The sequence below is a fragment of the Salmo trutta genome, chromosome 18 (assembly GCF_901001165.1).
Source record: "Salmo trutta chromosome 18, fSalTru1.1, whole genome shotgun sequence".
Taxonomy (NCBI): domain Eukaryota; kingdom Metazoa; phylum Chordata; class Actinopteri; order Salmoniformes; family Salmonidae; genus Salmo; species Salmo trutta.
Genome location: NC_042974.1, coordinates 50,048,728 through 50,075,836, shown reverse-complemented (window position 1 = coordinate 50,075,836; position 27,109 = coordinate 50,048,728). Strand labels below are relative to the sequence as shown.

General features: G+C 38.7%; 1 protein-coding gene and 2 long non-coding RNA genes across 4 annotated transcripts in view; 1 reads left to right on the top strand and 2 right to left on the bottom strand.

Annotated features, from left to right (window-relative positions):
• Positions 1-1,235: 1,235 nt before the first annotated feature.
• Positions 1,236-12,599, bottom strand: LOC115153447 (uncharacterized). The gene is made up of 2 exons (XR_003867693.1): positions 12,269-12,599; positions 1,236-1,363 (listed from the first exon to the last, which is right to left on the bottom strand). It is a non-coding gene; the product is annotated as an uncharacterized LOC115153447 (long non-coding RNA).
• LOC115153448 (uncharacterized) lies at positions 5,188-6,871 on the top strand. The gene is made up of 2 exons (XR_003867694.1): positions 5,188-5,380; positions 5,612-6,871. It is a non-coding gene; the product is annotated as an uncharacterized LOC115153448 (long non-coding RNA).
• A 3,504-nt stretch (positions 12,600-16,103) lies between the features above and the next one.
• The window catches only part of LOC115153446 (CUB and sushi domain-containing protein 1), a 537,637-nt gene continuing 526,631 nt past the window's right edge, over positions 16,104-27,109 (bottom strand). The window contains exons 61-71 of one of the 2 annotated variants that reach the window (XM_029698898.1): positions 24,682-24,855; positions 24,426-24,499; positions 24,150-24,261; positions 23,173-23,352; positions 22,748-22,810; positions 22,225-22,386; positions 21,997-22,109; positions 20,519-20,606; positions 20,234-20,369; positions 19,847-19,909; positions 16,104-18,664 (exon numbers count right to left, since the gene is read on the bottom strand). In XM_029698898.1, coding sequence (XP_029554758.1) covers positions 18,505-18,664; positions 19,847-19,909; positions 20,234-20,369; positions 20,519-20,606; positions 21,997-22,109; positions 22,225-22,386; positions 22,748-22,810; positions 23,173-23,352; positions 24,150-24,261; positions 24,426-24,499; positions 24,682-24,855 — 1,325 coding nt within the window. In that variant the 3' untranslated portion in view covers positions 16,104-18,504. The remainder of the gene's footprint in view (positions 18,665-19,846; positions 19,910-20,233; positions 20,370-20,518; positions 20,607-21,996; positions 22,110-22,224; positions 22,387-22,747; positions 22,811-23,172; positions 23,353-24,149; positions 24,262-24,425; positions 24,500-24,681; positions 24,856-27,109) is intronic. The other variant, XM_029698899.1, reaches the window with a different exon arrangement.

Sequence of the window (27,109 nt, the reverse complement as noted above, 5' to 3'; positions counted from 1 at the left end):
CCAAGAGCCCAGCGCCGAGCCTTCTTGTTAGCAAAGTCACTGATCAAGTCTTTGAAGTCCAGCTTTCTAGCTACCTGACTTTCAATGGACAGCATGGCAAGACTGCAAAGCCTGTCCTGGAACATAGTGGACCTCAAATAGTTTTTTAAATCAGTTTTAGCTTACTGAAAGCTCTCTCGCCACCAGCAACAGTCACAGGCAGTGTGCAAAATATACGTAAAGCAATGCACACTTCTCCAAAAATGCTTTGCATCTGCATCTTACAAATTGCATTCAGGAGACCAAGAGGGGACAAGTTAGGGGGGAAAGTGGCAGCATATACAGTGTTCAGGTGTTTTACTTTATTTTGAAACTCAGGTGTAAGATCTCTGGAATACTTCATGATCAGTGGTTGGGACACAGAAGGGACTTTATCCTCACTAATCTGCCCAACTTTCAGAACAGCAGAACATTATTCTACAATTTTTGCAGTGGTGTGGAACCCAGTGTCCAAGTCACTTATGATGTTGTCCATAGCAGTAAAAAAACACTGTGTTCTGAAACATCGTTGCTGCACTGTCCTGAGCTGTCTCCTCTTGAGAGGTCTCATCATGGAATCTCTTCCTTTTCCTCATGGCAGCTGTGTTCCTTGCTAAATTGAGATGCAACATCCATTTGCGTAGCAATCAGTGTTGCCTCAGACAGGAGAGACTCCCATCCATCTCTAAGAGCCGGCATCTCTTCCTTTAAGGCTCTGATATTGGTTGCCTTTGTGTCAAGTGAGATTTTTCCTGACTGGAGAATCACATTCCAGATCTCAATGCATTGCAGTACCAGCAATTATGCCAACTGACATGTCATTCAACACAATGCTGCTCACCTCCTTCTACAGTTGGGAGTAGGGCTGGTTCAGGGGTATGGAGATGGATACACAGGGCTGCTGACCCTGACACTGCATCTGTTGGGCCTGGCAGCAGGCAGGGGCAGCAACAACTAATTTAGTATGAATAGCTTGCTAAAAGTTTGCCTGCATTTATTAAATGTTGGATAAAAGAGGAGCGAAATGTAAACACTCAGAATGTTCTGTGAAGATATTAAGTAACTAATGTTAGGAGAGCAAAAGTAGCCTATTTCACTATGGATTAAGCTAACAGGTTAATTTCCACCACTCAAGGACTACACCCACCTTCCTTTGTGAAAAATTGGGTGACATACAGTCGCCCTTTCTTTTCTCTCTCCTGTCCTTCTTTTCTTTCTTTTAGTTTTTGGAAGCCAGATTTTTCTTTAGGAAGCTGCGACATGATGCTCCGGCACTTCTCACTCGCAATTCACTGCTAGGGGGGGTTGGGCAATACAGAGGCTCTCTGGATGTTTACTTTTTGTCCTAAACAGGAAAAGATAAAGAACCGTTAGATGTATTAGTACATTGTAAATAAATTATTATAATAATGATGATAGGTTAATGATTTAATATTGAAAAAAATGTACCTAATGTTCTAATAATTTCTTATTAGGCCGTTAGAATAGTCCTAACTTTCCCCCCCATATGGCGCCCCTGCCAACAATATACATAAGTAGATCCGATACTGGTTGATCCTGCGACACGGCTACAGTACACACTTTTAAATACACCAAAACAAACTGGGTATCAATGAGCTTTCAAGCTGAGGGTTGAACAATTACTCTCTCGCGACACTGTCACAACCCACTTTTGCACAGCTGATGCTGGCTATTTAATAGGGAATTAAAGGGGAAGCGCCCCATCGGCAGGAGAAACACTGAGACGGTTCAGACAAATTCAATGCTGTTTCAACGTGTAGGTTTTGTTGCGAAACAACCAACCCGCCTATAACAAAAGATAATTTAGCTTACCAGTCTCAACGTCACTGTTGACGTTGAGACTGGTGTTTTGCAGGTACTATTTAATGAAGCTGCAGTTGAGTACTTGTGAGGTGTTTGCGGAACGCATAGGGTGTTTGCGTTTCACCCCAACGACCAGGGTTCCCGTTCCTGTCTCTCCGTTCACTACAGTATTGTAACTCTGCACTATTACATAATGATAGATAAGTGCTATTTGCGTAGGAAAATATTATGCTCCATATTTTCAGCTGTTTGAAGCTGGTGTACAAAAAAACTAAAGTAAAAGAGGCAAAAACCTAATTTAAGAACGGGAAGCATAGAACTAGTGCAAATAGAACAGATCTACAGCTTCTTTGACTTGCATTCAACGAGAATGACAGATCTATAATCAAATCCTATTGGTCACATACACATATTTAGCAGATGTTATTGCGAGTGTAGCGAAATGCTTGTGTTTCTAGCACCAACAGTACAGTAATATCTAACAATTCACAACAATACACACAATACACACAAACCTAAAAGTAAAATAATGGAATTAAGGAATATATAAATATTAGGATGAGCAATGTCAGAGTAGCATAGACTAAAATACAGTAGAATAGAATACAGTATATACAATACCGTTCAAAAGTTTGGGGTCACTTAGAAATGTCCTTGTTTTTGAAAGAAAAGCCCATTTTTGTCCATTAAAATAACATCAAATTGATCAGAAATACAGTGTAGACATTGTTAATGTTGTAAATTAATATTGTAGCTGGAAACGGCTGATTTCTTTAAGGAATGTCTACATAGGCGTACAGAGGCCCATTATCAGCAACCATCACTCCTGTGTTCCAATGGCACATTGTGTTAGCTAATCCAAGTTTATTATTTTAAAAGGCTAATTGATCATTAGAAAACCCTTTTGCAATTATGTTAGCACAGCTGAAAACTGTTGTTCTGATTTAAGAAGCAATACAACTGGCCTTCCTTAGACTAGTTGAGTATCTGGAGCATCAGCATTTATGTGTTCAATTACAGGTTCAAAATGGCCAGAAACAAAGAAATGTCTTCTGAAATTCGTCAGTATATTCTTGTTCTAAGAAATGAAAGCTATTCCATGAGAGAAATTGCCAAGAAACTGAAAATCTCATGCAACGCTGTGTACTACTCCCTTCACAGAACAGCGCAAACTGGCTCTATCCAGAATAGAAAGAGGAGTGAGAGGCCCCAGTGCACAACTGAGCAAGAGGACAAGTACATTAGTGTCTAGTTTGAGAAACAGACACCTCACAAGTCCTCAACTGGCAGCTTCATTAAATTGTACCCGCAAAACACTAGTCTCAATGTCAACATTGAAGAGGCGACTTCGGGATGCTGGCCTTCTAGACAGTGTTCCTCTGTCCAGTGTCTGTGTTCTTTTGCCCATCTTAATCTTTTCTTTTTATTGGCCAGTCTGACATATGGCTTTTTCTTTGCGACTCTGCCTAGAAGACCAGCATCCCGGAGTCGTCTCTTCACTGTTGACGTTGAGACTGGTGTTTTGCAGGTACTATTTAATGAAGCTGCAGTTGAGTACTTCTGAGGTGTTTGCGCAACGCATAGGGTGTTTGCGTTTCACCCCAACGACCAGGGTTCCCGTTCCTGTCTCTCCGTTCACTACAGTATTGTAACTCTGCACTATTACATAATGATAGATAAGTGCTATTTGCGTAGGAAAATATAATGCACCATTGTTTATACTTTTGTTGCTGACCCGGTTTATGAGGGCCTGCAGAAGTTAATGTATGTGACTATAATAACATTATACTACTGTAATTACTTCATATAGGATGTGTAACCATCCCTGGAAAACAAAATGCTCAATACGGAAAGGATCAATGTTAAGTCAGTTCGCATAATGGACTAAATGAACGGATGGGATTCATCTTCCGGTAAGTCAGCCCATTTTAGATAATGACAACCCACTAAATTCATGTAAATTGCACACCCTGACCCTATTCAATATATTGATAATTGTGCAATTACTATAGCTACCCACTGTTCATCATTCAGTGTGCAAAATAGAGGGACTATGCACCCGATTGCATTATATAGTATCCCGAATGAGTGACTGGCAAAGTGCCAATCTATACGCCTCCATACCCCCACTGTCCTCTTTTATGCTTACTCACTAGGCCTGTTGAGTGATGCACACTTATTTTTAACCTGACCAATTAACAACTGGGAAGTCTCTAAGCACGTTGTAGACGCATGAGCACGAACTGTATTACATGAGAGGGGTATTCTGCAATTTTGTGTGCCAACATTAGCATGTTAGTGTTGCAGCTGTGCTGGAACTACGTTTGTTTTGTTAGGCATGTCAATGATCTTTGAGACATTTTAAAACTAAGGCATAGGGCCTTCACTAAGCTACAGTATATGAAGTCATCTCAAGCAGTAAACCTGAATGCATGCATATTTCTGTCTAAAGTTCTACAGAAACATTCCTATTGGTTTACATTTCATTACCAGCTTCTCCCAAGGCCTATGACTCAAATTGACATGAAGCAGGATGGATTGGCTGGTAGTTCACAAATCAAGAAGCTCAGAAAGGTAAGAAATAAATGAGCCTAGATCCAGATCACTTTTTAAGCTTATGACCCGAGTCATTCCAAATATTAGCAAAAACACCGGTCTCCGGTTCAAAGAAGTGTAATTATGCGTGCACGCATTTTGCCGTTCTCTTCCGGTGGAAATGTACAGTATCTCCATGACCTTGCACTAAATTATTGATCCCTCCGTTGTCAAAACGCAAGTCTGTATGTGTAATCAGTAAGAACAAACAATCAGTTAACCCTTGTGCACATTCAGTTAACACAAGCTCACACCTGTTAGTCTGGCTTATACCAAACTCAAAGTCCACCTGACTCAGAGTCTGGAGAGACTGTTTGATGTTGTCAGAACGATGCGGCGATAATGAAGGGAGTTGTGCTTTTACTGCTTTGTTCTCCTCTGTGTATTTCTCAATCAAACACCCACATGTACAGCCACACACAGTCCCGAGCGCTGCCCCCTTCCATTACAACTGTTGGATTTGCACCAACAAAGACTCCTGTCCAGACCAGTGGGTCATAGCACTCCCTCACTGTATACCACATAGGTTGCGTCATCCGGGCTACACACCTGTATACATATTATGGTAGGCTGCTGAGGGGAGGACGGCTCACAATAATGGCTGGAATGGAGTCAATGGAATGGTATCAACCACATGGAAACCACATCTTTGATGTTTGATACCATTCCATTGACTCCATTCCAGCCATTATTATGAGCTGTCTCCTCCTCAGCAGCCTCCACTGGATGATAGTGTTTGTGTGTGTTCACTTAAACAATGACATACACGTATAACTCAAACGTTCATGTGTTTTAAAGGTGTGTATGTGTACAAAGGCTTTGAGAAGATTGAAGAAATGGAACGCTTTCAAATTTGGCGGACATCACAGAAATCGATTAAATTCGATTGATTTCTGCGACATTTGTGGTTATCGTTGAGTCCAAATTCAGCCATAAAAGAAAGGTACTTTATTCAACAGGATGATGTTGATATTGCAGTCTTCTTGATGTGTTAATCTTTCTTTTCCATGTAAATACATGTCTTTTTTTAACAATGGAGTAGATACAAGAATAGACACTAATACAGTACTGTATATGTGGTTTACCAAACTGTAAAGTACTTGAACACCTCACAGATCTGTCTGCTTTGTATTGCGTTTTGTGTCATGTCTTTTATTAAATTTTTATTTCACAGTACAACTGGGTCTTTGGGATGTTGGAGGTCAACAGAGGTAATAGATGACCCGACCTGAAAAGTACTGATCCCGATCATTAGAAAACAACATCAAAAGAGGATCAACCATCTACAGTGACTCGTGGAGAGCATATGTGCAGGCGCTGAATCCACTAGGTTATCAGCATCACACTGTGAACCACAGGCAGAACTTTGTTGATCCACATTCGAGCAGCCACACACAGCACATTGAATGCTCTTTGCAGATGATCAAAAAACAGGTCTGGAGACTAAAAGGGAATCAATCAGAGAAAATGTTGAAGAACCATTTGAAATGTATTGAATGGACTTACTGGTTGGGCAAAAAACACAGGGGAGGCATCTTCGGACAACTGATCAACAACATAAAGAAGAGATATAAAGTGTGACTGAATTTTTTGGAGGGAGAAAAGCACATATTGGACCCATCTTCAAATACCGTTGGAGGTGTGGAGAAGTAGATCTGGGGATCATTTCACTTTTGTTATGTTATTGATCTGTCATTGGATTTTGTGATCACAGTATTTTCATTTGCCATAGAAAATAAAAAAAGCGACAAAAAATATTGTTAACTTTACAAATTACAACATTAAGAAAGAGAAACTTCTGGAGTATCGCAAGATATGGTTTGGGTCCCTCAGTCCGGAGCTATTAAATTAAAATAAAAGAAGAAGGCAAGGGGAAAGCTTTGGTCTTTAACGCCAAAGATTTGGTAGATTAACCATGTTCTGTTAATTAGGCCAACATGGTGTTTTGAAATTTTCCAGTTTGAATGTTTTTTAGATCTCCTACATCATGCAGCCTAATATATTGAAAAACCCTCTGAAAAATCTGTTTTAATTCTTAAAGAAGAACACCTATGTGATGTGTTGTTCTTTTTCAGTTTATACTTTTATGGCAGTTTGCTGTGAGACTTGTGCCTTAGTAGATCATTGAAAAATATTTGCTTCCGTTGTTTTATTTTTTTGTGAAATGCTACCTCAGATAACCATTCTTAAAGAAGAATGTCTGCACCACATGTTTTGTGGTTCTTTTTCAGCTGATACATTTATGGCATTTTGCAGAGACTTGTGCCTTTGTAGATTAGTAAAAAAATATATTTTTCCAAAAGTGTTAAATTGTGAAATGATACCTCGGATAACAATGTTTAAGTAAACTATTCAAATGTTTTTACATTTCAAATGTCCTCTCAGGAAAACTATGGCAATGTTATCATGTAATAAAGCTGTTCCTAAGAGATTATCTTCCTCTTCCTGACTTTTTTATGGTTGTTGCTATATCTGTCTTTTACAATAGCGTACAGAAATTAAGTGAAACTTCCAGAAGCTTTAAAATGAGGGCCAGGATGTCAGGATGGGTAATGTACAGTATAAATACACACTAATTACAAGTAAGTACTCGTCAAGATATACTTAATTTTAACTAGCTAAATCCTGTGTAACACCTAGTAATTACATTGTACTTATGCAGATATTACATGTACTCTGTGGTGTACAAATTTGTTTAGTCTCCCACTTATATAGTGCTTCTAGAAGCTTTAATTCTGAGTTCCAGGTTGTTAGGATGGGTAATGTACTGTATAAATACACATTAATTACAGGTAACTACCCCTCATGAGACACTTCATTTTTAACAAGCTAAATCCAGTGTAACAGCTAGTGGTTACATTGTACTTAGGCAAATATTACATGTACTACGCTTTGAAATAATGTATTTTTCCACATCTGGGTTGACACCTATATTAGATCCCAGTCAGTGAGGCTGACCTACTGATCTGTTTTTACCAGCTTAACCAAGTTACCCCAGATGGTATACTTTATTTTGAGGGCAAGTGCTAGCAACAACACTGAGTGCACATTCAAGGGTAAGTAATTAGAGCCTATTGAGTATAGGCTATAATCTCTAAGACACCCATCACATCCATGAGGGATCACAACCTTTGTGACATTTGTTACTGTATGCAGCTGAGAAGAAGCGAAACACTAAGTTAGTGAATTTAGTGGAAACCTGCCCATGTGTAACAACCATGGTAACAATAATTATTTGTTACACTGCTGTAATTACAGTGCCTTCGGAAAGTATTCAGACCCCTTGACTTTTTCCACATTTTGTTATGTTACAGCCTCATTCTAAAATTGATTAAATAAAAAATGTCCCTCGTCAATCTACACACAATACTCCATAATGACAATGCGAAAACAGCTTGTTATAAGGTCCCACAGTTCACAGTGCATGTAAAAGCAAAAACCAAGCAGTGAGGTCGAAGGAATTGTCCATAGAGCTCCGAGACAGAATTGTGTCGAGGCACAGATCTGGGGAAGGGTACCAAAAAATGTCTGCAGCATTGAAGGTCAGCCAAGAACACAGTGGCCTCCAATTTAAATGGAAGATGTTTGGAACCACCAAGACTCTTCCTGGAGCTGGCCAAACTGAGCAATCAGGGGAGAAGGGCCTTGGTGAGGGAGGTGACCAAGAACTAGAGGTCGACCGATTAATCGGAATGGCCGATTAATTAGGGCCGATTTCAAGTTTTCATAATAATCGGATATCGGTATTTTTGGAGGCCGATTTGGCGGATTTATTTTTTACACCTTTATTTAACTAGGCAAGTCAATTAAGAACACATTCTTATTTTCAATGACGGCCTAGGAACGGTGGGTTAACTGCCTTGTTCAGCGGCAGAACGACAGATTTTTACCTTGTCAGCTCGGGGATTCAATCTTGCAACCTTACGGTTAACTAGTCCAACGCTCTAACCTCCTCCTTTACATTGCACTCCATGAGGAGCCTGCCTGTTACGCGAATGCAGTAAGAAGCCAAGGTAAGTTGCTAGCTAGCATTAAACTTATCTTAGAAAAAACAATCAATCAATCTTACTAACAAGTTAACTACACATGGTTGATGATATTACTAGTTTATCTAGCCTGTCCTGCGTTGCATATAATCGCTTAGGTACACGTTGCTCCAACGTGTACCTATCCATAAACATCAATGCCTTTCTTAAAATTAATACACAAGTACATATTTTTAAACCTGCATATTTAGTTAATATTGCCTGCTAACATGAATTTATTTTAACTAGGGAAAATGTGTCACTTCTCTTTCAGCAGAGTCAGGGTATATGCAGCAGTTTGGGCCGCCTGGCTCATTGCTAACTGTGAAGACTATTTCTTCCTAACAAAGACAGCCAACTTCGCCAAACGGAGGATGTTTTAACATTAGCGCATTTGCGAAAAAAGCACAATCGTTGCACGAATGTACCTAACCATAAACATCAATGCCTTTCTTAAAATCAATACACAGAAGTATATATTTTTAAATCTGCATATTTAGCTAAAAGAAATCCAGGTCAGCAGGCAATATTAACCAGGTGAAATTGTGTCACTTCTCTTGCGTTCATTGCACGCTGAGTCAGGGTATATGCAACAGTTTGGGCCGCCTGGCTCGTTGCGAACTAATTTGCCAGAATTTTACGTAATTATGACATAACATTGAAGGTTGTGCAATGTAACAGGAATATTTAGACTTATGGATGCCACCCGTTAGATAAAATACGGAACGGTTCCGTATTTCACTGAAAGAATAAACGTGATAGTTTCCGGATTCGACCATATTAATGACCTAAGGCTCATATTTCTGTGTGTTATTATGTTATAATTAAGTCTATGATTTGATAGAGTAGTCTGACTGAGCGATGGTAGGCACCAGCAGGCTCGTAAGCATTCATTCAAACAGCACTTTCGTTTTGCCAGCAGCTCTTTGCAATGCTTCAAGCATTGCGCTGTTTATGACTTCAAGCCTATCAACTCCCGAGATTAGGCTGGTTTAACCCATGTGAAATTGCTAGCTAGTTAGCGGGGTGCGCGCTAATCGCGTTTCAAACTTCAAACATCACTTGCTCTGCATGGGTAACGCTGCTTCGAGGGTGGCTGTTGACGATGTGTTCCTGGTTCGAGCCCAGGTAGGAGCGAGGAGAGGGACGGAAGCTATACTGTTACACTGGCAATACGAAAGTGCCTATAAGAACATCCAATAGTCAAAGGTATATGAAATACAAATCGTATAGAGAGAAATAGTCCTATAATTCCTATAATAACTACAACCTAAAACTTCTTCCATGGGAATATTGAAGACTTATGTTAACAGGAACCACCAGCTTTCATATGTTCTCATGTTCTGAGCAAGGAACTTAAACGTTAGCTTTCTTACATGGCACATATTGCACTTTTACTTACTTCTCCAACACTTTGTTTTTGCATTATTTAAACCAAATTGAACATGTTTCATTATATATTTGAGGCTAAATTGATTTTATTGATGTATTATATTAAGTTAAAATAAGTGTTCATTCAGTATTGTTGTAATTGTCATGATTATGTAACGCCCTGGCCATAGAGAGGGATTTTTGTTCTTTATTTTGGTTAGGCCAGGGTGTTACATTGGGTGGGCGTTCTATGTTCCTTTTTCTATGTTTTTGTATTTCTTTGTTTTGGGCCGTGTGTGGCTCCCAATCAGGTACAGCTGAAGTTCGTTGTTGCTGATTGGGAGTCACACATAAGGAGCATGTTTTTCCTTTGGGTTTTGTGGGTAATTGTTTCTGTTCAGTGTGTTACCTGTCAGTACTGTTTGGCTGTCGGTTTTCTTGTTTTTTGTATCGTGTTCTTACGTAATTAAATATTCATGATGAACACTAATTCCGATGCACCTTGGTCTACTCTCTCTTCAGACAGCCGTTACAGATTACAAATAAATAAATAAATAATCGGCCGACTAATCGGTATTGGCGGTTCTGGTCCTCCAATAATCGGCATCGGCGTTGAAAAATCATAATCGGTCGACCTCTACCAAGAACCCGCATTGGTCACACTGACAGAGCTCCGGAGTTCATCTGTGGAGATGGGAAACTTTCCAGAAGGACAACCATTGCGGCAGCACTCCACCAATCAGGCATTTATGGTAGAGTGGCCAGACAGAAGCCCCTCCTCAGTAAAAGGCACATGACATCCTGCTTGGAGTTTGCCAAAAGGCACCTAAAGGACTCTCAGACCATGACAAATAAGATTCTCTGGTCTGATGAAACCAAGACTGGCCTGAATGCCAAGCGTCTCATCTGCATAATGTCAAGCGTCATGCTGTGGGGATGTTTTTCAGCAGCAGGGACTGGGAGACTAGTCAGGATTGAGGGAAAGATGAACGGAGCAAAGTACAGAGAGATCCTTGATGAAAACCTCCTCCAGAGCACTCAGGACCTCAGCCCTATGTGAAGGTTCACTTTCCAACAGTTCAATGACCCTAAGCACACAGCCAAGACAATGCAGGAGTGGCTTCAGGACAAGTCTCTGAATGTCCTTGAGTGGCCCAGCCAGAGCCCGGACTTGAACCCGATCGAACATCTCTGGAGAGACCTGAAAATAGCTGTGCAGCAACGCTCCCTATCCAACCTGACAGAGCTTGAGAGGATCTGTGGAGAAGAATGGGAGAAACTCCCCAAATACAGGTGTGCCAAGCTTGTAGCGTCATACCCAAGAAGACTTGAGTCTGTAATCGCTGCCAAAGGTGCTTCAACAAAGTACTGAGTAAAGGGTCTGAATATTCATGTAAATATGATATTTCAGTCGTTTAAAAAAAACATTTGCAAAAAAATAAAAAATGATGTGTGTAGATTGATGAGGAAAAAAACGATTTAACCCATTTTAGAATAAGGCTGGAACGTAAGGAAATGTGGAAAAGTCAAGGCGTCTGAATACTTTTCCCGAATGCACTGTACATACCGCAATTACTACCAGTTGCATGTTGTTATTACACTGTAACTAGGAGTTGTTACAGTTAACTATAATATTTGTTAGTGTAATTAGATGTGTAATTACACTGTAATAAGGACCCTTTAAAATTAAGTGTTACAGGACATTTTTATGGATCCTTTCAAATCTCCTCTTGAGAGTCATTAACTTCGTTGCATCCAAGCGGTATTGTCTGTGAGAGAACAACGAAAATGCTATTAGACATTAATGGGCAATCGTTGTGTACTGTCTGTATTCCTACTGTAGCAGCATGGTGTAGAATTTGAGGCATCTCACAGACACACGTTAGCTAGCTACCTACAACACACAGGTATAGTTACTCCAATACTAATCTGAGTCATAAAGCCAAAGTCATTCCTTTAGTCTTCGTCATCACCATCAAAACATTTATCCAGTTTTGCTCCTAATGAGAGGCACTGAGTCTAGCTAGGCTAGCTAGCTAACTACAGTAGCTATAATGCTAGACTACAGTACATTTTAGGTATAGCAAATAAATCAAATCAAAGTTTATTTGCCACGTGCGCCGAATACAACAGGTGTAGTAGACCTTACAATTAAGTGCTTACTTACAGGCTCTAACCAATAGTGCGAAAAGGTATGTGTGTGTCTGCGTGTGTGTGTTTGTCTGTGTGTGTAGGTAAGTAAAGAAATAAAACAACATTAAAAAGACATTTGAAAATAACAGTAGCAAGGCTATATACTGGACCAGTTAGCTACTGTTTTTAGCAAGCCCCGTTATGGCTGAATAGATCACCAAATTGTAATGTACTGAAAACACTGCCTTGTGTAAAAAGTGAGGTTATATTGCTAGCTAGCTACCAACAGCAAAACAACTTACTTGTTTGTCATTTGCCTTCCTTTGACCTGGTCCAACTGGTCTAGGCTGCCGCCGCTGCTTGCTGGTTTCACTATTATTTGTATTGCTGTTTCAACTCCTCTTCAGTGCATTCCGACTCAAATAAACAGGGCTGTATGTTCCTATGTAAATTAACATCCCCCCAAAATTTGGCTTCCAGCTCTTCTTGGAAAGCGGAATCATCAGAAGCAGCCATTGTAGTGAATAATTTAGCAATCTCGGATATACAGTGCACAGTAGCATAGCTCCTGTGAACCTGTAAAGCAGTACCTTCCTCGTTTTGAAGAGCCTGTCTTTGAGGGTGGGAACAAGGAAGTAGGGCTCCCATTATGCTGTAGTCTTTACAAAACCAGGGAAAATGAGTCAACCTAGATATCCTGCAATATCATGGCAGATAGGAACATCGTTGAGACAAGTCCAATGGCTCTATTGAACAATGGCAACCATATCTACTCGCTGCTAGCGTGATCGTGCAATCGGCGAAACAAAAAAGGCCACAATAATTGCTACTAAACGTGATTCCATTCATTTTTAGATCAGACAGCAGGCTCAATCAACCAATGACGTAATTGGTTGAACTCTCCCGGAGCAAAACATAAAAAAATACAACTATAGCGCATAATTAGGATTGAAACGCTATATCATCAATCATAAATATGTAGGGAGACTGGAAAAACACCCCCAATAGTGTAGTAGTGAAGGTTTATTAGGAATGTTGTAAAGTATTTTGAAAGGACCCGCACCTCGGAATACGTTATAGATTACTTCTTATTGTCTCATTATATCTGCAGACTGTAGTGGCAAAACTGCTCATCAACTATGATCCTGCCCAGCAATACTGTCTTAACAGTTGCATATGTGCTGGTCTTTCCGCTGCCTTGGTGCCAGATGTAAGCCATAGTGTGCATTTGTGCTAAGCACAAAAACATTAAATCAAGCCTGATTAATGGTGTAAACATGCTGGAATCAACTCACAGGGCACATTCTGTTTGCACATAATTATATTCAAATGAGTGTTTAGTCTAATGGGCAATTCCACAAAATGAGTTCCTTTTGCATACCTTTGATATTTTAAGCAGAAATTGTGCACAAATATTGCATTTTTAAAGCTTGTTATATTAAATGAAGTGCCCTTTAATATAGACCACATGGGAATAAAGATTTGCTAAAATACCAAAATTCAACATGTTGACATGTCCCTCTGTGCAGCCACTGTGACTTCTAGGAAGCTTTAACCCACTTAACCCCAACATTTATCTAAGTTTTCACAATCATTGTAAAGCCCTAGTTATTTTGTTGCTTTGAGAAAGTCATTTCTGAACATTAGTTTTTATTACGTGTGATTAGTGATTCATTTTAAGGTAAAAAAAACTACCTGTCCCTCATTTTAAGGTCCACCCTGTTACGTGAACCGAACTCTTGTTTCAATATGGTGAAACTTGTCACGCCTACTCCTGGGCTTGACGTCGCCGGTCTTAACCAGCGGTCCTGGCAACCCACATTAGGCACACCTAGTGTAACCGATGTGAAATGGCTAGTTAGTTAGCGGTGGTGCGCGCTAATAGCGTTTCAATCAGTGACGTCACTTGCTCTGAGACTTGAAGTAGGGTTTCCCCTTGCGTTGCAAGGGTCGCGGCTTTTGTGGCGCGATGGGTAACGATGCTTCGTGGGGTGTCAGTTGTTGATGTGTGCAAGGGTCCCTGGTTCGAGCCCAGGTTGGGGAGAAGAGAGGGACAGAACCTACACTGTTACACTGGCAACCATCATTGCGCAAAGCTGCTCCCCATCGTTACGCACACCAAGACTTCATCCTCATCCAGATTACTTCCCCCTTATTTAGCCCTCAGTCTTCAGGCAGTATTAGTTTTGTTTACGTTCAGTAGGCTAGTTCTGTTTGGATTATCTTCATGTTTCTTATTATTAAACTCACCTACTGCACCTGCTTCCTGACTCCCTGCGTATACGTTACAAAACTATTCCTTTTCAAATACTTATTACTTTCTAACAGTCAAATAATATTGTAAAAGCAGTTTAACTGGTTCTACTCTTTTTGGTCATTTTCTGGTGTTTTGTGTTGGAAAGCTGAGTGGGTCGATCATACCATGCCAACCCTGTTACCCATGGATAGACAGGCTAGAAACGTTTTAACGATTTTTGTAAAATTGCATTCAATTACCCCTCCCTGTTGCACACAACAAGCTTCCATTCCCTGTCACAAGGGGATTTATGGATGATTTCAGATGAAGTCGTCAACCATGTTTCTCAAGGTTAACCCTGTTCCTTTATTTGGCACTTAATATGTGTCTTAATACAGTACGTTTTTATTTAACTCTTGAGATGGGAAAACATGTTTTTTAATAAGTTGAAAATGTGCTCTTTATGACAGAGAACACACAGAGAACAAATGCGTTGCTCGCCATTAGCGCCTCCTACTCTCAGAACCCTAAGAGCTAATATGAGTGATGTCTCAGTCTCTGCTTAAATCTATTATATATACTGAGTGTACAAAATATTAAGAACACTCTTTCCATGACAGACTGACCAGGTGAAAGCTGTGATCCCTTATTGATGTCACTTCTTAAATCCACTTCAATTAGTGTAGATGAAGGGGAGGAGAAGGATTTTTAATCCTTGAGACAATTAAGACATTGATTGTGTGTGTGTGCCATTCAGAGGTTAAATGGGCAAGACAAAAGTTTGTGTCTTTTAACGGGGTATGGTAGTAGAAGCCAGGCGCAACGGTTTGAGTATATCAAGAACTGCAATGGTGCTGTTTTTTTCATGCTCAAGAGTTACCTGTGTGTGCCAAGAATGGTCCACTACCCAAAGGACCTCCAGCCAACTTGACACAACTGTGGGAAGCATTGGAGTCAACATGGGCCAGCATCTCTGTGGAACGCTTTCGACACCTTGTAGAGTTCATGCCCCGACAAATTGAGGCTGTTCTGAGGGTAAAGGGGAGTAATGTTTTGCTTATAAAATAAGTTCATGCTATACTAGATCAGTCATGTCACTCTACAGTACTACTAACAGGACAGGCAATATACAGTAAAACATACCGAGTTTCCGTTTCAATACCATTGTAGCCTTTCAGTTTCAGATTACCTTTATTATTTGGTGTGTTGTTTCATTCTCTTTTTGTAGTTTAATAAAGGGATGGTTAGTTGATGCTCAATAGCCCCTACTGATTAATTTGTTTGGACTCAGCATGCCAGAATACAGTAGTGGATGACAATGTATTGGTTTAGCACTGCTTTACTATTTATTTACTTAGCTAATGCAAAGTCTGAGTCAAGCGTTTGCTTCCGGTCCTCCTGTGTTGAGGGTGAGTAGGCCTCCGCTGAGTTTTTTTGATTGGACAGACTTCAAGAATGTGATGCATGGTGTGCCCCATGCAGTATTGACCGTGAATGCAGTCACTGCCAACGCTTAGGTACATTGCTGACAAAGTGCGATGGGATTGAGTCCAGGCCTAAATACACAAATTCAGATTTTGTTTTCTTGTTGTACACATATCACTATAGTCTTGTAAAATATGTGATGACACAAAGCGAAAAGAAAAAAGTTCTATATAGATGAGACCATAGATAATTATATAAAAAATGTTTAATCTGAAATAATGTTTTCAAAATATGTCATATAACTTGTGTCATAGAACAATCTGTAATACAATTTTTTTCTAAGGTTTGTTTTTTCTTGTATAAACAAATATATACGAGCAATGTTTTCAAATAAAAGCTTGTATATATCGACATTTGCAAGAAAAGTTTCAACCATAGATAATATACATTTTATATTCATACTCAGACGATAAATGTACATTTTGTATAGTAAAAACATTTATTTTAACACGTTTTGTACCTACATTAATCAAAAAAGCACAGCATATTTAATAATTTTACAAATTCTTCATAAAAAATATATTTCTGTACAAAAACATTTTCTTTTGCACCTACTTCAAGTCAGCAGCACATGATAACATGATGTTGGAAAATGGAATGATATTTAATTGAATGCAGTTGTACAGCTCTTTTCTTGGGAATATATTTTACAGATGATGAAAGAAAAACGTTATTGCAGCAAGCCAAAAGGAAGGCAAGATGTGGATTAAAAGCAGTGGGCCTTACATCACAAAATGTTGACAAAGAATGGGGGATGATTTGATAAATTTTCGTCTTAACCCTATTGATTGAAAACACTGCTGTACAGTACGTAGGTGTGCAATGAACAACAGACATGATTTAAAATGTGAAATGCTAAATAGTTCACTTTGTAGAAAAATGTAGGAAATGCAAATTCTTCTTATTTTACGAACACACATTCAATTGATCACACTCTGGGAATCCTGCACTGCTTCAATGGCCACAAATACAACAGACATTAACTGGAATCTGATAGCTCACAAGATTATATTACACATTTTGTCATTAATCTCAAAGCAAGTGCATATGATAACAGATTTTGAAAAGACAAGCTAAGGTAGTTTATCTACTGTTAATTTTTAACATTATTTGTGAAAACATGCATAACCAAAATTATTAGGAAAAACAATAAGCTAATCTATGACTTTGGAATCACAGTGTACTGTATGCATTCAAGTAGCCCTACACTCTCAAGCATTAGTGTTGTAACAGGTCATTTGTAACTGTGACAGCTTTGTCATGCTTTTGAATTTAATAAGGCAGTGTTTCTTGGAGTGTAAATAGGAAGTCAGTGTTCCATTCATCATCACTGACTCAATACCCTTAAGGATAGGATGGACATACCATAAAGGGGGAAAAAGAGATTATTAAGACAAGCTTCTAAACGACCAGCTCATGCCTCTGCTAAAGAAGGATTGCCATCCAACTTCATTCCCCATCTGGCCTTAAGTGACATGTGTGTCAGAATAAAACATGGTGTAATCTTATGGCACATTTAAATTAAAATACACTTCTGATTTAAAGCAAGTGCAGCATTTATGAAAAATAAACATTTCATTAGTTCCAGTATTGTAGAGTAGAAAAATTATGTCCTTCTGCGCAACGAGGTATATTTGAAATGTAAGCAAAGTTGCAGCAAGACCACAAGATAGGACTGCAAACTGTTTTGTAGGGTTACAAATGTTAACAATGTTCAATGCTTGTGGTAATGTGAAATAAACTACAATATGAAGAGCAAACTGATGATCAACAATACAAACAAACTATCATGCATGATACATACTGTAATTATTTGATGCAATTTACAGTATACTACAATATTGGGCATTGTTGTTTTTTCAAAGCAGATGAGCCAGATCGGTTTGCTCTGCAGTAATACTGATATGTGAATACAATGACAAATGATTCACAATAGCTGCACATTTGCATGTACACCAGTTGCTCCTTAATTGAGATTTGTGGAATGATGCTTGATAAGCTGCATGGTATTTGTGACTCCAGAGTTAAAATTATATAACTATGTAAAAAAGTAAGCAGAGTGTTCCATAAATGTATTTGCAAAACCAATATTGAAAATAAAATAAGCCTCTCTGATCATAAACAGTAGCATGGCAGCATGACAACTTGCTCCCTGTGGATATGGAAATATACTGTATGTTTATCTACAAATGGTTAAAAACCCTGTACGTAATTTTTTCAGTTAGTTTGAAAATTCCTCTTTTGACACATTTCATACCCATTCATAACAAACTAGTGCAAAATTTGTGCGATAAAGTTTTTCAACACAACAGCTGAGAGAGTTCCTTTAACTACCCAGAGATTAGATAGCCAAGATCTCCTGTGAGACAGTTGTAGTTGTAGCATATTTTCCCTTTATTGGAGAAGTCTGGCAAGGAATGAGCAGCACACGTTCAAAGTTGCTCCCTCCTTTGTTGTTCATCTTCACTGAAGAAAACACTTTTTATCAACAATTATGTGGCTTTTCAAGACACTTCCGTGTTTCCCCAAGGAGGGCCTTTGGGGAAAAAATACAGAAAAAAACAAAAAAAGAGAGGAGAATGAAAACTTCTATCCTGCAAAGAGCCATGAAAGGCAGAACTCCTTGATCCAAGAGAGTATTTTCTGTCCTGGCCATGTACATGGTCCTTGCTCCATAGAACACAAATAGTTGTTGTTTTAGTCCATATAAAACTGTCCTTGATTTAAAACTTGTCTTTTATCATCTCATAATGTGATGAGTCAAAGGAATATTTGCATCTCGCTGTAAAAACCAGTCCAATGTTGGCGATACAAGGGCTATACTACTGTGCAGACTGTGTTCAGAGTTGTATCAAACCTCACAGCTTTCGCCTCCGTGGGTTTCATGTTTGTGTCATACAAAGGGTTTTCAAATGACGCTTGTCCATTTGTGTTTTCATGACCTGTGTAGCCATTGTATTGTACTTTTGGTCTTGTTCTGAAAGGTGAACAATTAAAAGTGTTAATACATTTACACTATTTTAATAACTCTACTAGCTACGATTGTTGTTTACTTTTCAGACAAATGTGACTTTGCTTCATGAAGGGATGTTAATGTACAGCAAAAAGTGCAAAGACGAAGCAGAAACTCTTTCCCACTTGAAGAAACTCTGTAAATTATTGTAACTGCATCTTAAAATATAACGAATAAGAATAAATGAAACCCGTAGCTAAGGAAATTATGTTTCAGCCCTCCTTTGATCTAGAATACACATTTACCCTAGGAGACTATATAACCTCTTATTATTTGAAATATGATACTGAGGAGTCCTACTCAAAGCCTACTGACCTGGTTATAAGCTTCAATATAAGATCAATGTGAAGACCTTTCCATCCGGGAGTTACTTTGTAAGCCTTTACTTAATATTCCCTCCATTACCTTACAAATCTCACTAAGTAAAAGTAAGACAAATGCAGGTTTAGAGACTTGCCTGGAGGGCTTAGTGTCTTCTACATTAACTTTGTTTGGATATAAAAAGTCCTAAAGCTAATCCCCCATAAAGGCATTGTTAAAGCAGGATCTATCTGCATACAGTATGTGGAGAATAACTCTGCATATTAAAAAACACATTTCCAAAGCTTTCCAAAGTCTCTGTGGGAGTTTGAATGAGGTAGAGAGGGTGGTAATGAAGCCTAGCGGCTAAACATGTACAGTATGGTATGCAAAATTCAGTAAAGAAAGACGAAAACATTAGAACTATCAAAACAGACTAATCCTATATGTTATTATGACATTGTCAAAAGACAGTATTCTAAATCTGACACTTATGTGAATATGAAGATACTTAGTAAGCATGATTCTGTATTCATTATACGTTAAAACACAATACTTCAAAACCCCTCCGGTAATTTTATCAGTCAGAAAACATGGATTCTCATGAATTTTGGGGGGTAAATGTCTACAAAAAACAAATAGAACAACATTTAGCTGGTTGAAATATGCTGACAGAGAGATGACAATATGAGATCAAAGACAACATATTAATTTAAGCCCAGCAAGTAGATGTTTTTCCTTCAAATTATCATTTTTTTCTCCACAAAATGAAAAAAGTAAAAGACAGTAATGACGATGTGGAAGTAGGAATTGTTGTTTATAGTGATTTAGTTTCTTATGTCTTACCTGCCGCCAGCCCTGATTACATCTTTGGGTCTCTCATTGTCATCAGTGTCTTGTGAAAGTACCCTGCCAATTTTTTTATGTTCTTTTAATATTTGGTCATTTCCATTTTATATTGTCACATTTTCTTTCTTTTGCTTGTTCAATTAGCTTTGGAAAACTCCACTGCTCTTTCTTGTAATCATTTTGTCTCACACTCATCTAACATTTGGCTTTGTTATGTAACGATTTATCAACTGAAACTTTTAGGGATCTCTCATCGTTGGTGAATTGGCACAGGAGTTTCCCATAACTTATAAGAAAGAGACAACAATGTTTAACATCCAAGCATATATGGACAAACATCACCAATGCAGGTTACCAAGACATCCAATAGCCAGCACTCCTTACCTGTGTTTGTAGAGGTAAAATGCAAACCCTGATAGAATAAGGGCAAAGAATGGCACTAGTATGGCAACTGCTACTGAACTGCTATTCGTGCCATAGTATGGAGGATTTAATGGGTCCAGGTCTGTTGTAAAGAGACCTAATAAAGAAACATAACAGTACAATCATTCTTGTCAAGGTTTCGGGAGTAACTTATGTAAAAGGAATCACGTATCAACAGTAAAATGTAACCGTGCATGTAGTTTTTGTTGTTGTTGTTGTATTACTGAGACTACACAATGACTGTACCTCCTCTTGTTAGCACAAATTTTCCAAAGTCCTTGCTGTGAATATGACCCTGGTAAACAAAGGTTTTCTGGTCAGACTCTGCGGTTACCTAAACCAACACAAAAGAGAGTGGATTTTCTTTTTTACTGATTAATTCAGGGCAGAGTTGAAATGCAAAACCATTACACAATGAGAACTATTACCCATTTACCTCACATAACCCTTTGGATCTCATACAGCTTATCATTCTAACTCGCCTTGAAGTTACTTAAGTGATGCCCAAGAAGCCGGTGTTTGGAGGATATATTGGCACTTGCCAATAATCCTTATATACAACAGGTTACCTACATATTCAAATAATGATTGACATATTTTCATAAAAAAATATATTTTGATGAATGTATTCATACTATTTCATCCTTCCACAAGATATAGTCCCGACACAAATCTAGGGTGGCTACCCAAGCCGGCAGGTCGTTCGTTCTATCGGTTCGGTTGCTAGAGACGTGACCCAGTTGTTCAGTCTTTTTGTTCTGTATCTATGGACACAACCCAGTCATTCATTCTAAATGTTCCATTGCCATACTGGCTGGCAACGTTCTTATCCCTTGCTTGCTAGCTAGCCAACTACGGCTAACTGACAGTCACATCAAAAAGTGCAGTCAGAATAACAACAAAGTAGCCGCATTTGCTTTAGCTGTTTTCTAGTGACATTTATTTGGATACATCCATAACACTGAGCTAATGAGGCGTGATTTCGCCGGGCATAGAAAAATGTGTTCACTCGCCTGGACACTGTTTTTCAGAGGAGCTAGCCAACAACACAGCGAACACAATCACTTCAAACTGAAGCTGGAAAGACTGCAAACGAGCTGCACTTTGTTTAGTTTGACATTTCTTTGTATATATCCATAAAAATTATGCCAGCTGATTCCTGATTTCAACTGGCTGAGAAACGCTGCCTGCCTGTCTGTCTCGTCCCGACTCCCAACACGTTCATTACTACGGGACAGCTGGAGATCGTATGGAGTAAAAAGTACATCCTTTCCTTCAGGAATGTAGTGAAGTAAAAGTAGAACATTGTCAAAAATATAAATAGTAAAGTACAGATACCCCAAAAAATGACTTAATTAGTACTTTCAAGTATTTTTACATCTCTGCCCATTGTATAAATGAAGATACAGTATATTTTTTTACTTTCAAAGAGGGCTACAGTAAAGTAATATGGTATTTTAAAACTGACATGTTCTTTCAAATCATTTTAAGCCACTTGTATTAGGTATGGTAATCAAAACCTTATGCCAGAGCTGCATATTGATGAAGGACATGGTCTGCAGACATTAGCACCTCATGAGCTAGGTGTACAGCATATTAGTAGAAAACAGAGGAAGGAGAAAACATGCTTAAGTAAGGGAGCCACAATATTTTTGTTTTGAAGTCCATAATAAGGCCCTAATGTAATTGGAAATAATGATAAATAATTCAAATAAAAGACTCACGTAGCCATCCATTGCCCAGTTGTCGTTCTTGAATTTACTGAAATGATGCTCTGTAGGACCACGTATCTGGTAAACCTTCAGTAGCAAATGATTCTCCTCCTTTTTGTATGTTCCTGAAAACAATGGAAATTGGGTTATCGGTTGGTGTCTACTGTTGTAATGTTGACTTCAACTGTAATATTTGCCAAATCAAATAATGTCAGCGTTAACATGTGTGTTGTGCTTTACCAGAAAGTTTAAGCTGCATTCTGCTCTGATCCAAAAGTGTGACATTGACTCTACTGGTTGTTGCATTGAATCCATTTACAGTAATAGTGGCACCTTCTCTTGCCCCAAGATACTCATAGAACCCGGTCCAGCCAAAGTTTAAAGAAAACACATTTTCAGGAACTGAAGGAAAGAAAGACTTGTGTTATACTGTATGCCTAGAACAAGATCAGGTACAATAATTCAACCAGATTATTTTAGCTTTTGCGTCATCCATCGGCTGTCTGTACATAAGATCCGTCATTAAGATTAATCTCAAGATGTGCAGTATCCATATTAAAGGAAAAATCCATAAAAAACTATATTTGTATTTTTTTCATTAGTCCACTGTTGATACAGCCCCAAAATGTTTTGCATGTCAGCAGTCAAGTTTTCAAGATATTGGACTTTCAAGAAGCAAGGTGTCACTTGCCACATCATCATGACGACGCAAAATACCAAAAGACATTTGAACAGAGAAGATGACTCAGAGAAAATAACATACCACCAATCTTGTTTTTCTGAACATCCGACTCCACTCCTTTTTTACCATTTATTTTTGGGCCAACTGAAAGACGGAATAAATAATTGATTCAATTAAATTTATGGATGTGACCTACTCACTGTCAGTTACTGCTTGTAGCCTAATAGTCACAACGTTGTTTTGGCCACATTTTACCAAAGTGATTCAGATGTGATGATAGCAGAAATGTTGCATACTCAGTTATCTAGGTATTCTTCTCAGCCAGCACAGAGAACAAAGCAAATTAACTACTTTATTGAATACCAATGTATAGGGGGAAATATAGTTGATAAATACAAGATGCAGGTGAACTGATAATCTAAATATATGGCCCACAGTACAATTTATCCTCCTTACCGGAAATAGTGACATTTTAACAATAGGCATATTCCAGTGCCAAAGTATACCTTTGCAGACAGGTGGCTTTCCGGACCACTTTCCATCAGGTTTACATGTCCTGTGCTCTGATCCCCCATCCAGGAAGAATCCGTCTTGACATGTATAGATCAAAGTATAGCCCAGAGTTGGTAGATCAATAGCCCTCACGTCAATGTTAGATGGTGTCTCGGGCTGTCTGCAGGCATGGGCTACAAAAAATAAAGAAAGGAAGGTAATTCACAATAAATTCCCTTGACCACCGACCGGGATTACCGGTCAGAATACAGCAGCCCCACACCCACACCAGTACTATGGAGTTATGTAGAGATCAAGCAATCCTATCAGGAGTGAAATTATTAAACAAATCCTTAGTGTTGCTATCTATTTGTAACATAATATATGAGCTCAGTCTTCACACCTTCCTGTCATCAACTTAAGCCTCCCTACTCCCAAGCCTCTGACAGTGAAGCCACTTTATGTGGAGGAGACGCCTGAAGGATTTTGTGGGGTATGTTGTCAAAATCGCACACTGATTTACCACTCACATACGAACATCTCAAACTTGGCTAACTTTATCTATTTCTTTGCTGAGGGCAGCAATCCCTACTTTACTTCCGTCCATGAATCACACAGCCATTTCTCAAATGTCCATTCCCTTTTGAACATCACCCTCAATGGCTTTTCCGTTTTGATCTGTCTTTCAATCCATATATACAGCTCAAGACCTATAATACTGGGCAGAGTTATTAAGGAGAGGGATAGAGAACATGACACTGCCATGGGGAGAGTAGTGATCTAGAATGCAGTAAATCAAAGGGTTACATTTGCTAAACCAATACTTTACTCCTTTTGGCTGTCATACCCCTCTATATACCGCCTGTATCTCTCCCTCTAGTCATTAACAAGTCAATGCTAAGAAAAATGATACCTGCTGGATTAATAAATTACTTCTTCAGTTTTCTTGACAATGTCTTGGGACAAAAAAAAAACGTTCAAAAAGTCTTACCGATACATTCTGGTTGCACACCACTCCACGTCAAATTTTCCAGACAGGTTCTTGTCGTAGATCCCAGTATATGGTAGTTTTTACGACATTTGAAGGAGATTTTGCTTCCAACCTAAAATAGAAGACACTTTACTATAAATGGTCAACAACCTGGGAATTACTTTGACTGACCAGAATACTATTTTGGATTGTTTTAGCTAATTATCTGAGCACAAATGTCAATACAAAGATATCTGTTTACTCATAATTTCACATCGCTTAAAGTAAGGACCTTACCTCAAATCCTTGGAACGTGACTGGTATCCCGTAAGATGGAGTTCCAGGGTCTCTGCATGTGTTATATGCAGGATCTGAAGACAAATGGAATGTTTAGCTCACTGCCTACCAACATCATCATCACTGAAGAAAAGAAGGAAACACTCAACAACACAACACAACATGATATGGTACAACACACCACAACTAAGGCAGCAGATGTGTATTATTATTATTATTATTATTATTATTATTATGGTATGAATGGGCGACCCACCTATACATGAGGGCTGTATTCCACTCCAGCTCCCATCAACCTGACACAGTCTCCTGGGGGACCCAACCAGGATATTGGGGTCTCTGCAGAAGAAGGTCACCTCTGACCTGTAGGTGAACTGCTTCCCCTCAGCATAACCCTCTGCTGGGGTGCCAGGGTCTCCACACAGCACAGCTAGGCACAACAAACCAAAGAGACCATAAATCAAATCACACAATTCACATCACACACATCATCCGGGTTACGTGGGTTTAGGATTTCATGATTCACAATTTTTTAATAGGCATGAGGATCACAACGTTTCATAGGCAAAACTGACCAGCTAATCTGGAGGCGAAAGAGGGGCTAGCGAGGTGCTAGCTAGTGGAGTAGAACACTTGAAAAAGAAAAGGAGAGCCACACACTCTAGGAGCTCAGATGCAATAATTTAATAACCTAATAACCAACATTTTGACAGACAAGCTGTCTTCATCAGGGTATAAATGACAACTGACTAGCTAGTCATTTATAACATGGCTCTTTGAATCACAACATTATGAGGTGAAAAAAGATAATCTAGTTGTGAGAGCTTGTTCTTCACAGGGTTATGTGAGACAGAGAGCCTATATAATATAGGTCAGTGGTTCCCATTACACACACACACACACACACACACACAGTATATATACAAATATACATATTTATTTTGGAGTCCAGCTTTCAACTTAATCTTGAAAGTTGTAATAGTAGAATGCACAAAGTGCAATTTTCGAAACTGGGTTGTACTTCATACATTTTCCTCTTCTCAAGTCAGTCATTGCATATCTCTTATGGATAGTGGTAGTATTGAGTAGCTTGGATGACTGATGTGCCCAGAGTAAACTGCCTGCTACTCACGCCCAGAAACTAAGATATGCATATTATTAGTAGATTTGGATAGAAAACACTCTGAAGTTTCTAAAACTGTTTGAATGATGTCGGTGAGTATAACAGAACTCATATGGCAGGCAAAAACCTGAGAAAAAATCCAAACAGGAAGTGGTTTGTAGTTTTTCAAGTGATTGCCTGTCCAAACTACAGTGTCTGTGGGGTCATTTTGCACTTCCTAAGGCTTCCACTAGATGTCAACAGTCTTTAGAACCTTGTTTGAGGCTTCTACTGTGAAGTGGGGGAGAATAAGAGCTCATTGAGTGAGAGGGTAGCTCACGTGAGAGGTAGCTCAGTTCCATTGCATTTCTGAAGACAAAGGATGTCTCCGGTTGAAACTTTATTGCAGATTTATGATAAAAACATCCTAAAGATTGATTCTATACATCGTTTGACATGTTTCTATGAACTGTAATGGGATTTTTTGAGTTTGTCTGACCTGCGCGTTGTGAATTTGGATTTGTGAACTGAAGGCGCGAACAACGCTTGCGGGGCTATCTACTCAGAATATTGCAAAATGTGCTTTTGCCGAAAAGCTATTTTAAAATCGGACATAGCGAGTGCATAAAGGAGGTCTGTATCTATAATTCTTAAAATAATTGTTATGTTTTTTGTGAACGTTTATCGTGAGTAATTTAGTAAATTCACCGGAAGTGTTCGGTGGGAATGCTAGTCACATGCTAGTCACATGCTAATGTAAAAAGCTGTTTTTTTATATAAATATGAACTTGATTGAACAAAACATGCATGTATTGTATAACATAATGTCCTAGGAGTGTCATCTGATGAAGATCATCAAAGGTTAGTGCTGCATTTAGCTGTGGTTTGGGTTTATGTGACATTATATGCTAGCTTGAGAAATGGGTGTCTGATTATTTCTGGCTGGGTACTCTGCTGACATAATCTAATGTTTTGCTTTCGTTGTAAAGCCTTTTTAAAATCGGACAGTGTGGTTAGATTAACGAGAGTCTTGTCTTTTAAATGGTGTAAAATAGTCATATGTTTGAGAAATTGAAGTAATAGCATTTCTAAGGTATTTGAATATCGCGCCACGGGATTCCACTGGCTGTTGACTAGGTGGGACGATTTCGTCCCACATACCCTAGAGAGGTTAAACAATGCAACTTTATATAATTTTTTACATACCCTACATTACTCATCTCATATGTATATACTGTACTCTATACCATCTACTGCATCTTGCCTATGCCATTCGGCCATCGCTCATCCATATATTTATATGTACATATTCTTATTCATTCCTTTGTTGTTGTGAAATTGTTAGATTACTTGTTAGATATTACTGCATGGTCAGAACTAGAAGCACAAGCATTTCGCTACACTCACATTAACATCTGCGAACAATGAGTATGTGACCAATACAATTTTATTTGATTTTAAGTAATCAGACCCTTTGCTATGAGACTCGAAATTGAGCTCAGGTGCATCCTGTTTCCATTGATCATCCTTGAGATGTTTCCACAACTTGATTGGAGTTCACATGTTTAGAATTAAATTGATT